The sequence below is a fragment of the Apaloderma vittatum genome, unplaced genomic scaffold (genome assembly GCF_000703405.1).
Source record: "Apaloderma vittatum isolate BGI_N311 unplaced genomic scaffold, ASM70340v1 scaffold842, whole genome shotgun sequence".
NCBI classification, from domain to species: Eukaryota; Metazoa; Chordata; class Aves; order Trogoniformes; family Trogonidae; genus Apaloderma; species Apaloderma vittatum.
This window is the reverse complement of record NW_009705020.1, coordinates 19,166-34,050: the sequence shown is the minus strand read 5'-3', so window position 1 is coordinate 34,050 and position 14,885 is coordinate 19,166. Positions and strand designations below refer to the sequence as shown.

The window sequence follows — 14,885 nt, the reverse complement described above, 5'->3', positions numbered from 1 at the left end:
CAGTGCTGTTCAGCATCTTTGTCAGTGACATGGATGACGGCACTGAGCGCACCCTCAGTAAGTTTGTCGACGACACCAAGCTGTGTGGTGCCGTGGACTCACGTGAGGGAAGAGATGCCATCCAGAGAGACCTTGACAGGCTTGAGAAATGGGCCACTGCAAACTGCATGAGCTTCAGCAAGGCAAAATGCAAGATCCTTCACCTGGGTTGGGCCAGTCCTAGGCACAAATACAAACTGGGCACAGAGTGAGTTGAGAGGAGCCCTGAAGAGGACTTGGGGGTGTTGATAGACAAGAAGCTCAACATGAGCCGGCAGTGCGCTCATGCAGCCCAGAAGGCCAACCGCATCCTGGGATATATCAAGAGAAGCGTGGTCAGCAGGTCAAGAGAGGTGATTCTCCCCCTTTACTCTGCTCTTGTGAGACCCCACCTCGAATACTGAGTCCAGTCCTGATGTCCCCACCATAAGAGGGGCATAGATCTGTTGGAGCGTGTTCAGAGGAGGGCCACAAGGATGATCCAGGGGCTGGATCACCTCTGCTACAAGGCTGTGGGAGCTGGGTTTGCGCAGTCTTGAAAAGAGAAAACTTCGGGGGAACCTAATAGCTGCCTTCCAATACCTGAAGGGAACCTACAGAAAGGCTGGAGAGAGACTTTTTACAAGAGTGTCCACTGATAGGACAAGGGGAAATGGGTTTAAGTTGAGGGAGAATAGATTTAGACTGGATCTTAGAAAGAAATTCTTCAGTATGAGGGTGACAAGACTTTGGAATGAATTGAGTTGTGGCTGCCCCCTCCCTTGAGGTGTTCAAGGACAGGCTGGACAGAGCCTTGAGTAGCCTGATCTAGTTGAGAGGTGTCCCTGCCCATGGCAGGGAGGTTGGACTAGATGATCTCTAAGGTCCCTTCCAACTTAGGCCATTCTTTGATTCTATGACTCTATGAAGAGACTGATCCCTACCTTGCTACAACCTCCTTTTGGGTAGTCGCAAAGACTAGGGAGGCAGGTTGGGAGTCTAAGCACCCCCAGGTGCCTCATTTAAAACATCGTTGGTTTTGCAGCATATTTATCAGGGCTGACAAAAGCCCGTGGGATTAGGACAAGCTTTTGTGTGTCTTTGTTCTTACCTGGGAGGCCTCTGTGAGACTGACAGCTTTCAGCCTTGCCTTCAGGATTGCCAGAGCAAAGTGTGAAAATGTGACTCAGGCAGACTTAATGGGTCAGAAATGAAGTGAGACTTAGTTAGTTTACACAATTTTTAACCTATAGGATAAGATCATCATTACTACTCCAGGTAGTAAAAGTCACAGCAGCTCCAATAACAGTCAATTTTGGCCAGGCTTTTTTTTTTTTTTCTTCCCATAAACTGGTAAAGAGAGCAACTCAAACCATTGAGACAAAAAGACACCCAGCCTATAAACCCTTGAATCCTTCCCTGGGCAGGCTGTAAAGCCTTCCAGTTAATCCAGAAGGGAAACCTCTTTCTCCCAGTACATGGCCCAGCCTATGGCCAAATGGCACAAGCACAGCTGAGCCCTCCTACAAGCAGTGCTGCCTGGAAAGGCGAGGCAACGTTCTCTCTCATATTTCCCGTCTTTTCCTCTTCCCAGCTGTGCTGCTCCATACCCTCTTGACAGGCTCTTTGCTAAGATAGCTCTAGTTCCTAACTTGACAAAAAAAATTTATGCATCCTCAGGTTAGTTTGATGGGCTGTAGCCATCAGCTCAGGGATGGCTCTGACTGCAGTAAGAGCAGAGAGGGCACGGGCAATGCCCAGAACCAGTCTTTGCGGTGATAGTTAGCTGTTAAAGTAGGCTCAGCTGCACTGTGTTATGTCTAAGAGATTTTTATGCAGATGGCCTGCATGTCTTCTAAACCTATTGCCTTGGACTTGTTTAAGTGAGCTCAGAGCCTTTCCCTCTATATTACTAGGTAGTTTATCCCTGCTGGTGCAATGTTCTCCTTCATGGTGCCAGAGATGCCCTGGATCTCATCTGGAGATTTGCTCACTGAGGATTTTGGGCTGGTTGTGATCTAAGCTCAAAAGCAGAATCATAGAATCATAGAACACTTTTGGCTGGAAGAGACCTTCAAGACCATCGAGTCCAGCCTTTGTCCTAGCCCTATCAACACCACTAAACCATGTCCCTCAGCACAGAATCTACCCATCTCTTGAACACCTCCAGGGATAGTGACTCGACCACCTCCCTGGGCAGCCTGTTCCAATGTCCGACAATTTCAGTAAAGAAATCCTTCCTAATATCCAACCTGAACCTCCTCTGGTGCAACTCAAGGTCATTTTCCCTTGTCCTGCCACTTGCCACTGGGGAGAACAGACCAACCCCTGCCTCGCTACAACCTCCTTTCAGGTAGCTGTAAAGTCTCCCCTCGGTCTTCTCTTTTCCAGGCTGAACAGCTCCAGATCCTTTAGCCACTCCTCATATGACATGTGCTCCAAATTCTTCACCAGCTTGGTAGCCCACCTCTGTACCTTCTCCAGCACCTCAGTGTCCCTCTTGTAGTGAAGGGCCCAAAACTGGACACAGCACTTGAGGTGTGACTTCAACTTAATAGTTGTCCCAGAAGCACTGGCTTCTCCACCAGATGTGTAAGCACATAAGCATCTTCCAGGCAGGCAGCTGCTCTGTGGAGCTTTTTTGGATCTCAGGCTGCGAGTTAGGGACCAACCTCTCTGCAGTTGTGCGTGCACTGCTTGCAGCAACCCAGCTTTGTCCTGGAGCAAGACAAGGCCATACTGTTCCCTGACTCACCAGTTTCCTTGGGCAGAGGATGTGGGCCCCGAGGTTAGAAAAGAGCTGTAGCATAGAAAAAGAGGAATCAGGTAGAAAATCAGGGACCAGGACTGCAAGGAGGGCCCAAGTGCATGCTGAAGTAGGGATAGAGCCTTTGTAAAAGCTCCCAGGGCTGCGTGAGAGCACAACAAAGCCAACAGCTTGTGTAGAGCCCTGGGAACACAGCTGGAGTTAGTTGTGGAGGAAGGGCATGAGATAAACTAGTGCTTACAGAAATGATGAACTGAAAAAGAATAGGAAACAGCATTTAACCTGGCAAGTAATTTGAGTGGCATCATGTAGAATGAGTCTACTAACCCGGTCAGTAAGCAGCCAGAAGATAGAGAAGGTCAATGGGTGTTAATGGGAGGCTGTATCTCGAGGGGAGGACTCAAGGGCTGGACTCAAATCAGGTGGTGAACTCAGTGTCCTGCTTGCTGGAGTTTGCTCAGGGCACTGCTGAATTTACAACCGTTGAGTTCTGGTTGTCCCTGAGGTCGTAGGTACTGAATGCTGTGGCTGAGGAGCTCAAAACCATTTTTTACCTCCCTCCAAGAGAAGAAGAAGAAAGAACCCTAGCTCCCAAAACAATCAAGACCTTTCTCAGGTCGGTCTTAAATTCTTACCTCCATCAGCAGCTGCTTCTCAAGCCCTGAGGATTTCACTGAGCCAATTTAATGCTGGTGGTCAGACAGTTTAAACCCATTAGCTCCCAGCTATCTGAATAATATTCTCCTCGGAGCCCAGCACACGGGCAGACTGCTCTAACCAGAACTGCAGAGAGCTGCCACCTCAACTGGACATTTGCTATCTGTTGTGACCTGTGTGGTGAGTGTTCAAGGGCTGAAGAAAATGCCTCTGGCTCGATCGCTGTCCATGACTTCTCTGAACGGGCTTCCTCAGTGGGAGGACGAAGACCTGCCGGTGGAGGATTTGTTGCTCTTTGAAATTTCTTGGGAAGTTACCAACAAAGGTTTGTAGGCCAAACCCTTGGTATCACCATATTCACGGGAGTGGAAGGAAGCACAAAGGGCTTGGGCAAGGAGGGCCTTAGGGGCAGGTTGGGGACCAGTGGGCTGCAGAGCCTTTGCATGAGGAGGAGCGCATGTGGCACCCGTGTGTCACTGTGCATGTTGTGTGTGTGCCTGCATCTGCCTGTGCTTGTGTGGGATAAGCGTATCTAGGTAGGATATCTGTGTGTCTTTGCATGTTTCGCCACCAGGGATCGGTTGTTTGAACAAACATCAAAGGGTCATTATGCCTGGGTGTGCAGATGTTTGGATATATAGGTGTTTTATTTGTACATATTTATATTTTGCCTTCCGTGCAAATTCACTTGGGAACATAATGCATGAAAAAGAGCTATAAAACAGACATCAGAATCAAAGCAGTTTAGCAGTCTTCCTCAGCCTTCTACAACCGCGTGGACAGGAGGCCGAAATTGAAATAGGTATAAATAAACATAGCTGTGTTGAATCCGCTGAACAAAAAACAAATGTCAATGACCAGCAGCCTTTATGCCAGCTGAAACCCTTTTAGACTGGTCTTTGCAAACACAGGTGGTGCCAGACAAGGACTTCATGCTTTGTGTGTGTGTACAGATTGATAATTTTTTCGCTGCACGTAGCTTGTCAGGCAAAGTGCACACTGCTTGTTGTGTAAAGATCTTGCTGCCTCCATTTCTAATCCACTCATCAAAACATCTCCTTTCATCTAGGTGTAGTTTACCACAGAGGAACATGCTCCGTTTTCTCCACAAAAGTGAGTTAGTATGAGTAAATGATTGACCTCATGTGTCTTGTTGTCCTGGCAGATAAATAGAGAGAGTAGTCAGGAGGGGGGATCTATAATCTGTTAAGATTTTAACTCTAAAGGAGAAACGTGTGTGAGAGAAACAGGCAGTGGTAGGGTTTATCCACATGGTGAAACTGGAATTACAGTTCCATGATAGCTTCTGGTATTTTATATGTACCGCAGTGCAATTTTACATTGCTCTTTTTAGGGTGGTGAGGAGAATCGATACCCAGAGGCAGTACAGAGTAGCCTTTGCACTTTGACTCCTTGTGGGCTCATTTTTCAGTAGCTTCAGTCAAGTTTTTTCAGTTATTTTACTACTGTCAGAGCATGCAACCTTTACTTTTGCAGTATGCATAAGTAAGGCACTGGCAAGCAGATGGCAGCAGAGATCTAGGAAATTTAGGTGTTCCTGCTAACATCTCACAGGATATATATGCTATGGAGTCGAGAGACTCCATAGCATATATATTTTCTGAGTCATCTGGACCCATTGGTTATAGTTATCACACAACGTGTTTGAGAAAAAGTAATACAAAATTAGACTTACCTGTCTTTCTGTATATGTAAAAACCCACAGTGAATCATATAACCATCCATATAGCTCTTGTTGACTTGATGAAGCCAAATCAACTGACAAGGCTAAAATTTATTATTCTATAACTTATTATAGAAATTTATTATTATATATTTATTATTTACGTTTATTATTTTATATTTAATGGGAACATTAATATTTATGATAATGAATATTTATTCAGTTAGTTTAAAAATAAGGTGCTGTTAATTACACCACTTGCTAAAACCATATATTAAAATGAGGCTTACCAAACTAGTCATGGCAAACAATTTCTTTGTTAGAACTGGAATTCTGTGCAAAGTTTCCATTAACCAATGTTGACTGGAAGCATCTGTGCAAAAACTCTTTAATAAGCCCATTTCAGATGATTTTTCTGGTAAATTTTTGACACTGAAGGTTTAATTTTTTTTTCCCCTATATCTTCCAGCAATTGAACATCTAAGTCACATGGTGAGATACTGTTCCCTCGTGACCTAGCTTTTATAAACAGTTCTGAGAGAATGTTACAGTGCTGTTATTCTTAGGAGAGAGAGCAGGCAACAAAATACAGGGAGAGTGATCACAGAAGATACATACACTTAGGAAATAATAGCTTACACTATTTCTCACTTCCTTTAGCAGAAGAGAGAACTGTTTATTTCACTAAGTTGGCTGACCCCACGTAGATTTAGTACTGCTGCGTGTTTTAGTGTTTCAGTGTTAATGTTGCCATATATGTTCCTAGTATAGAGGGAATGATAAGCATTAGCTGGGTTTCCTGCCTGACACGCTGATTTTGAGCATTTAACGTGAAGGTTTTTTTCTCCCTTTCTGGCCACTCGAAGGTGTGCCAGAGTAGTTCGGCATGAAGCTGTTTTACATTGCCAAAGTGGTGTAAAGCTGCTGTTGTCTACTGGAGAGAGGTCGAATCTTTGCGTTAACTTCATGCAAATCATCAGGTGCTTGGCTACAGCTCCATTTCCTCATTGACCAGTGTTGCTGCTTTGTGGTTCCTCAGTTTCTCTGTGGCAGTGACCACAGGGCTGAACGTCGTCTTCCCTGGGAGGAACATGCTACTGCATCTCACAGATGACTCTCTATTCCTACACCTGTATACAGTGCCCTTTACAGGTGCTGAGCTGTTTTCTGAACCTCTTAAATATATTCTCCTTCAGATTCTGAGGATGATGAAGGGGTCCTGCAAATTGAAGCACATCTGACTATGTGGCTTGAGGGGGTCTTTGTGTGGCAGGCTGCCTGCAGGGAGCCTGATGGTGCTGGTTGGTACTGAGATGCGAGATGCAGCTGTAGGGAAGGACAAGCTAGTTGTCAGTGCTCAGAGATCTACAAGTATCCATTATTTCCAGAGCCCCATCACTTCTTTCTCAGCAGCTGGCACACTGAAAGCGCCTCTTCTTAAGTATACATCATTTAATACATGCTTTAACAAGGCGGAGCTTTCTACTTGCTTCCTTTTTATATTCTTTGTTCTTGCTGCTGCTGCCTGTGTCAAGTGGCAACCTCAGACATATGTGTTTGAAAGCATCAGCATCTCAGTTGCTCTTCTTTCTCCTCTATTTGGACCGAGTAAAGATAAGGTAGCTGAAGGTGAGAATGAGAAACAAAAAAGGCTCATTTGCCAGTGCCACTCTCCCTCCCCCTTCCCTCAAGCCTTGTGAAAAGGAACTTGCCACCTAAACAAAGCACAACATTGAAATCATCTTGCATTGGAAGTTCTCCTGCCAAAGGAATGAGAAAAGGGTAGTTTGTTCTGCAAGATTTTCCTCACTTTATTTGGCTCTTCACTGATGGGAAAGACCCATACTGTCAAGTGGCTCTCCTGTGTTTCAGTGATAAAAGGGAGGGAAAAGCAGGCAGGCAAGGGCCCCAGTGCACTGTCATGCCACATGATCCCGTGGTAATCATGAAGAAACTTGGCATTTTTCTCCTTTCCGCTTCTCTCCTCGCTACCGTACTCTGATAAAGCCAAGTCTGGTCCTATCTCTGTGCACACTGGAAAAAGAGTCCTGGTTTTCTTTCCTTCATAATTTGAAGACTGATTAAAACTTTAAGCATACAGGCACAAACCAAGAGGCTCCAAGCTCTGTCTGAAGTGCCACAGCTGGAAATTATCATCAAGGAGCTGCCAAAGGCCATTGCAAAAGTAATGACGGCAGTCCTGGACATTTTCTACGGTGAAAATGGCTCTGTCCTCTTTAACCTCTTTTAAATGTTTACCCACTAAAAACTGAAGTATTTAATCAGGGGCTGGGGGTGGGGAGAGAAGTTTAATTCTGTATGTTAGAATAACAGTCAGCTGTAGTTTAGTGGTTTTTTTGATACCTTAATAAGAAGAGCTGAGCATGTTCAGGATCTGGTGTGTGCTCTGTAAAGATGTCTTTAAAATCATTCCAGTAATATTTTTGTTAGCATCTCCTGCTATACTGCTAACAGCTTTTACATAGAAAAGAGAAGAATACTTAAAAATGCTGGGCAAACAGCCAGCTTGTATCATCCTTCAGCTGTGAACAGATCAGCTCAAGAGGCATTGGTAGATAAATCCTAAATATTTTTTTTCCTGTCCCTGTTGGAATGAAGACTCTGCTAAAAAATAAAAATTGGTTCAGCTCTCTCCAGAGCAGAGCTCTATGTACGGTTTCTCTGGTGAAAATCTGGACTCTTAGAAATTAAAGCTTGAATCTACTGAAATCAGTAGGACCAGCATTTTGCCTCCTCTGTGTTAAACATCTTTCCATGGTGGAATTTCCTTGGGAGAAGGTGAATGCTACAATCTGTGACACACCTGAACTAATACACTTTGGGGCATGGGGATGTGTTGGCATAAACTTGGCATAAGCACAGCACCAAAGCTCCATGTGTCTCGAGAGCGGGGTGGTATGTCAGTGTCAAATCAATCTCAAAAGAAATTTTGTGCATTGGGGATGATGCGCACAGAAATAGCTTTTGTATTGTGGACATCTGCTATAAATTTCAGTGCTTTCAGCATTATTTCAAAATATGTTCAAAATGCCAGAATTTCACAGAATTTAGAAAACTTGCATCTTCTGATGAGTCCTGGCTGCAAATGGAGCCAAAAAATACATGGAAAACATCTGCTCTGTGAAGATGCTGATTTTTTTTCACCTGACACATTTTACAACCTTATTTTATAAATAGTTCTCACATATCTCAACAGGTAATCAATAAATCAATCAAGAAATAAAATTCCAACCAAACATTAGGAAAAACAAGTTCAAGCCCAATTCTATCGCATCTCTAGAGATTGGAGACACATTCTGTGGGGAAGAGGCGAAAAGGTAGATGTTGCCTTGAAGGACATGGTTTAGTGGTGTCGATAGGGCTAGGAAAACATTGGACTCAATCATCTTGAAGGTTTCTTCCAGCCAAAACTGTTCTATGACTCTGTGATAGTTGATGTAACTGGTAAATGTAGCTGTGAACTCAGTTGAATCCTGAACCTGGGGTACCACTTCTTTCTTGGATTCCCTGGCAGCCAGAGTCCCCAGGAAAGCTTTTGTGCCTCCAGAGTGGCCTGGTCATGTCACAGCAAAGAAGCTGAGGAGCTCTGGGAGCACCCCGATCCTCTGCTCCTGCGTAGCAAACGCGTGTGGGGAAGAACTCGGCAGTCAGTGACAATCTCCGCTTCTCTCTGTCTCACACAGTTTCTCTTGATATCTCTCTCCTTTCTTTTTTGGTTTCTGCTGCTCCTTCCCTCTGTCCTTCTGGCATGTGGGGTGAGTGGGAGAATGAGTAAAATGAGCAGGGGGTATCTCTGGCAGTTTTGAGAAGTCTGGGCAATTCCATGGTCAGAGGATCACAGCTCCAGAAGGCTTTTTTTTTTGTCAGGGCAATTCCTACGTAGCCCTGGAAGCTGTGGACCTTTCCTCATCAGGTGACAAAAAGCATTGGCAATGCATTTTTCCATATAACAACATTGAACCATAGAATCATGGAATCATTAAGGTTGGAGAAGACCTCTAAGGCCATCTAGTCCAACTGTCAACCCAACACTATCATGACCTCTAAACCATGTCCCAAAGTGGCACATCTGCACATTTTTTTGAACACCTCCAGCGATGGTGACTCCACCACTTCCCTGGGCAGCCTGTTACAACGCCTCACCACTCTTTCAGTAAAGAAATTTTTCCTAATAAACCTCCTTCTTAAACCTCACCTGGTGCACTTGAGGCAGAAAGAGCATATCTACATACTAGAGCTTGCATGAAGATCTTCAGTTGCACGATTAGATCTCTGCTTCTGCCTAATATTGTCCTCAGTAGCGATATGACATCGGGACACTGTTCGTGACTCACAGGCTTTTTGTTTATTTAGATGGTTCTGATGGAGGTCTCTAACTGCTGCTTGGATTTTAAATATACAAAAGGAATAATGCACCAAGACTTGAACTGAAGAAAGAAGGAAATGGCTGGAGTGATGCAAATAACTCCTTTAGACAAATTCTTAGTGGCAACATACATGAAAACATTCAAACTTTTGTAAATAATTCTATGAAATATTTTCTGAGAAGATATTGTATTTCATCTTCTATTTTTTAAAGAGGCCACTAAAAAAAATGATGAACTACTCTTAACTGAACAAAATCCTTCTTTCTCAAACATTTTACTTCCTCTTTCCACATCAGTGTATTCTTCCCTGGAAAAAGAAGAAGAATAGAGAGGAAATAAATGGGGAAAATGTTCCCTGTATTAATTTGATTTCCTTTACTCTGGTCAAAAAGTTAAAACCACGTATTTAAAAAAAAGAAATAGTAGAAATATTTTTCTCTCAGGGACATTTTAAATTTTTCAAAAACTTAAATTATTTGAATAAAGTGTTTTGATGGAGATCAGAACACTAACCTAGCCCTGTATCCACATTTTACTGCTATTTCCCCATGTTTGTGGTGATCCAAACCTATTATCTGGTTCTGATCTCTCCTGGTTCTGCATCTGTTTCTCATTTTGTCTTTTATTGTTCATTGTAAAACATGTTTCAAAGTACAAAACCTCAGAGCTGCCTACAGGAACTTGCAATATTGTAGGATTTTGGTACATCTCTGTAGTTTGGAAAGGTTTTCTGTTTATAATATGATCTTAAACCATCATATTAGAGAAGTTTAAGGAGGTTTATCAAATTGTTGAAAGCAGTTTGGGAATTCTGTTAGGCTTCAGGTGAATATGTCAACCTTTAGTCTGTTCCTCCACAAGGTATGTAACACATTGCTTACTAGCACAGGTACTTCTAGGGAATTCAAAGTAGCTGAGCAGATATAAGCTATATCTTAATGATATGTAATGTGTTCCTTGAATTTGCTATTAGAAAGTGTAATTTCCAAAGTAAATACATTATTCTAGACATTGCTCTGTTCTTCTTGAGGTGTCTTTTTTAAAATTATGCCCAACACTTTCCACATACATAGTTTCCCTTGCACAGTTTCCCTCCCCTGTCAATTAAAGCTTATGCACAGACATGCTTTGAGTCGTATTTCCATGGTAACAGGGAAAACAAATCAAGTTTTGGGGCCAGATAATACAGAGCTTTTATCACAGCTATCTTCTGAAGAGTTTTCACAATCCATAAAACATGCCCTTATTTTTTTTTAACCCTAAGTACTTTTCACTGCATTTAAGGCAAATCAGTGCCCTGAAATGTTTTTACCTTTTCTCCATCAGAACCTTCAAGATGACTTTGGGCAGGGCATGCTGTAGGACACACAGCAGTCCTAAGCAAAACGTTGTGAAAAAGACCTTGTTGGCTGTACAAAGCAAAGCTCTGGGCTCTACTCAGCTCTTGAGCTGCAGCTTTCTTACTGCTCTGAAAATGAATAGCTGTGGAAACAGCTGATTCAACGCTGAACACCTGGCAGTATGAAAGAGGCTGATCTCTGCTCTTGTAGTGATGGGGAAGGAGCTTTGCAGCCCTCTAGTTATATACAGCTCTACCATGTTATTTGGTGTCTTTCATCTTGCAAGGACATATTTTCTCTTTTCCCTCAGGCTGTACAAAAAAATCTTCTCTTATTTTGTGTATTTTTGCCAATTAAAACAAACTAGTTTCATGACTAAGATTTCTACCAAGCCCTATATTTCTTGATGTTGGATTGAAGTGCCTCATGCTCATACGATGTGTTTACTACCCTGTAAGAACAGACATGCCATTGCAACTCTACCACTTTATGGGTTGAACATTCTGACTTGTCTCAAAGAATTAAAATTATATGTTTACCTGAATCCAAGCTATTCAGGTAGTCTCTCTCAGCTTGTGAACAGAGGAACTTGGAGGGAATATATAGTGTTACTTATCTAAGATTTATCTAAGTCCTTGTCCACAGCAGCTGTGGAAAAGTATGATGACTGTAAGTTAGTTTCTTAGCTTTCTAGTCCTAATGAAGTAGAGAAGAATAGTCTTATGCATATATTTCCTTCTGCCATGACTATACGACATGAACTCTTGCCATGTATGCTTGACTTAGGAACATATATCTATAAGATTCTTGTTTTATTAGGTCTTGAGTTACTATGCAGAGAAATAATTTATTGTAATAATTCTAATTAACAAGCTAGTAGATTGGAACTGCATTAGGTTTTCTTTGTAAAGTACCTAGAATGTTAAGACATCTTGACATAAAAATAGTAGGGCTAGGGGCCCTTCCAGCATTCAAAACAAGTGGGATATTTGTAGAGAAAAGGATTTTAAGTGCACAGTTTTGTTTCTAGGGACACAATAGAAAATATAGCTCTGTTGTCCAGTTTCTCAGAGCGGCAAGACACCAGGCTTGGCAGAGGGCTTTCTATAGTTGTCAGGTCACACAGTTTAATTAATATGGGAACTAATCTCCCAAAGTGCTGAGCAACTTCAGCTGCTCTATTGTAAATAGTGGTAGTTTGTGGTAGATTTTTAAGGAGGATTGGGTAACTTCTCAAGATTCTTGCCTTGTATAGTGCACTAGCACCTCTGGATGCCCCAGTACCTTTAAAAAGTGAGCCTGGAGTAACTGGTGTCAATCACTGGCAGCTTTGAGTGCTGATTCCTCTTACAGTTTTGATGTCCCTACTGAAAAGCATAACACATACTTCTTGCCTGGAATATTACCAAACCTTTCCAAATTCAGTGGAGGATGAAATGTTCATGCAGGAACACTAATTCTCTTCCTATTAGTCCTTTCATTGCTTGCTTGTACCTGTTGAGCTTCATTTATCTTACCACGCTTTAAAATCACCAGAGCTATGCTAAACTTCTCTCTGCTGTACAGCAGCTGCCTAGCCTCTGATTGTCTTTTCCCTTGCCTTCCCTTCCACTCCATGGATTCAAACATGCACTGCTGTTCTTTCAAATTTATTGTGATAGAATGCTTGCTCCCTGGTACTGTGCGTCTTAGGGCAAAGGAGGATTTGCAAGGCAGCCCTGCGTTACAGGGCTGGCAGTGGAAAACTGTGGGAAGAAGCAGCTAAGTGAATCTTGCATACCATGTGCAAGACTGGACAGATGTGTATTGACTCATCAGGGGACATCATTGTCACATTCTCTTATACTTTTTAATATTACATTTATTTTTTAAAATCATAGAATCATAGTGTGGCTTAGGTTGGAAGGGACCTTAGAGATCATCTAATCCAACCTCATTGCTGTGAGCAGACCGATATTGTGGTGGTAGGTGCTGCAGACATTTATATTGGCAGTGTAGGTTGCATTCACTCCAACTTTAACAACTCCTTAGAATGATAATGGAACGTGACATCTTTTGCTTTGAGGATATTAGTTTAAATCCACTTTTATAGTCAGTAGTCTATGAAATCCATCAGTCACTGAACTTTTGTCAGCGATTTGTGTAAAATAAGCTATAAGTGCCAGCTCAGTTCTTAACACATGCATTTCCACATAATGAAAAATATGTTTGAAAATTATACCTGCTGCAATAAAAAAGTAGAAGACTGTGCTTAGGATGTGGTAGAATCAAGTTTAGGCATGGGAAAGTGGAAGCATGAGCCTCAGGATTTGAATCCTACAATCTGAGTGTGAAGATCCAAAAAGGGGGGAGTAGCATAGGAGTAAAATAATGTATTGGTTGAACATTTGTGGTGTCACTTTAAACACTTAAAAGAAATGTAAGACATCATGGACTAGATAAAAATAACATTGAAGGACAGAAGGTGTACATTTGAGATTAGGGGAGAAATTCAGGAAAGCCATATGCAGTCACCCAGGAGTAAGCAAAACATTCAATGGTCATTTAAGAATTACACACAGTCTTCCATCAATGCATACTCCTCAGCTGAACCGTGAAGCTCTGATTCCACTTAAGAGACTGAGCTTCTGTTTATTTGATAGAATCTGGGTTTCACTTAAGATCTGAATGTGTGAAATGATTTAACTAGAAGTGTATCTGATCCACAGGTGGGTTGGAGCTTATTTTAGAGCTTTGTGGCCTGTGCCCCTTTCTATTTTTTGTTCTTTGTGATCTTCTTTTGCAGTGGGAGGCATTTACACTGTGATCCAGACAAAAGCCAAAACGACAGCAGATGAATGGGGTGAAAACTATTTTCTGGTTGGTCCCTATTTTGAGCACAATGTGAAGACTCAGGTGGAAGCTTGTGAACCTCCAAACCCTGCAATTAAGAAGGCCATGGATACCATGAAAAGCCAGGGGTGTCAGGTAAATCAGATGTGTTACTGCTTCCCAGGGCAACAAAGCTGACTCTGAGGAGATTACAGTTTTGGTTAATGCTCTTGGTGTTCCACTTGACACAGCAGTCCTGGTCAATGTCACAATGGGAAAGGCTCAGAATCCACCGTTAGAACAGCAGTCAATTCATTAAAGGTTATTTTTGAGGAAGAACCTGTTTATCCAATTACAGGTTTTAACAGTCATTTATCTGCAAGTCTGCTTAATTGGATTAATGACTTATTTATCTAGTCTCTAAATACAGTGAGATTTTAGTACATATTGTATGACCTTACTTAGACTGAACCCCTCCATTTGGCGTTCTTGTGCTGGAGAGAGCAGAGCGTTCCACTAGCTCAAGATTTTTCTTATGTAGCATTATATGGAGTTGAAAGCTGTGAAGGCAGAAACCACAGGAGGACTTAAGAAAAGCACCCACCTGACCAAGAATCTGTTTCCTCAGATGAAACTAGCTGTCTGTTCCCTAGGAAGAGAGGTTAAACCACAGCACAAGGGGTGAATTCATCTGTGTTTCCTAAAGAATATTTAACCAGTGTTTACTGTGTGATCTCAGTCAAACTTCATAGCCTTTCTGTGGCTCAGTTTCTCCATCAATAAACTAGAAATAAACTTCTTCCTATGAAGCTGATCTGCTGAAAGGAATGGAATATGCTATGTTGCTGGGCAAGCTACTAAGCTGCAAGCAGCTGCAGCCTTCAGGAGAATTAATTACCTGAAAATGGGTAGAAGATAACACATGCTAAATCTGACCTCCTTTCTTCAAGTCCTCATCAGAGATCCAGAAGTTACCTTCACTCTAATATATCATTGAATCATCATCTCCCTCAGAGATGCTAGTTTGCAGGAGGGAAGATTGTCTGCTTATAATACGTGCTGAACAGATGTGAAAAGCATTGAGAGGCAGCAGCAAGGAAGCATTCTTACAAGGTTCTGTGGCTGAGGAGCACGACACACCTTAATGTAGAAATTCGCGACGTTCTTGGACTGCCAGCAGCTGTGGCACTGGCAATATGTTATGTCCTTTTGCAATTCTG

At 42.5% G+C, this 14,885-nt stretch overlaps 1 protein-coding gene across 1 annotated transcript in view; it reads left to right on the top strand.

The window, feature by feature from the left end:
* Window positions 1-3,646: 3,646 nt before the first annotated feature.
* Window positions 3,647-14,885, top strand: part of LOC104267119 (glycogen [starch] synthase, liver-like) — a gene marked incomplete at its 3' end in the record, with an annotated part of 30,207 nt that continues 18,968 nt past the window's right edge. Inside the window, exons 1-2 of the mRNA XM_009865224.1 lie at window positions 3,647-3,767; window positions 13,640-13,821. Coding sequence (XP_009863526.1) covers window positions 3,647-3,767; window positions 13,640-13,821 — 303 coding nt within the window. The remainder of the gene's footprint in view (window positions 3,768-13,639; window positions 13,822-14,885) is intronic.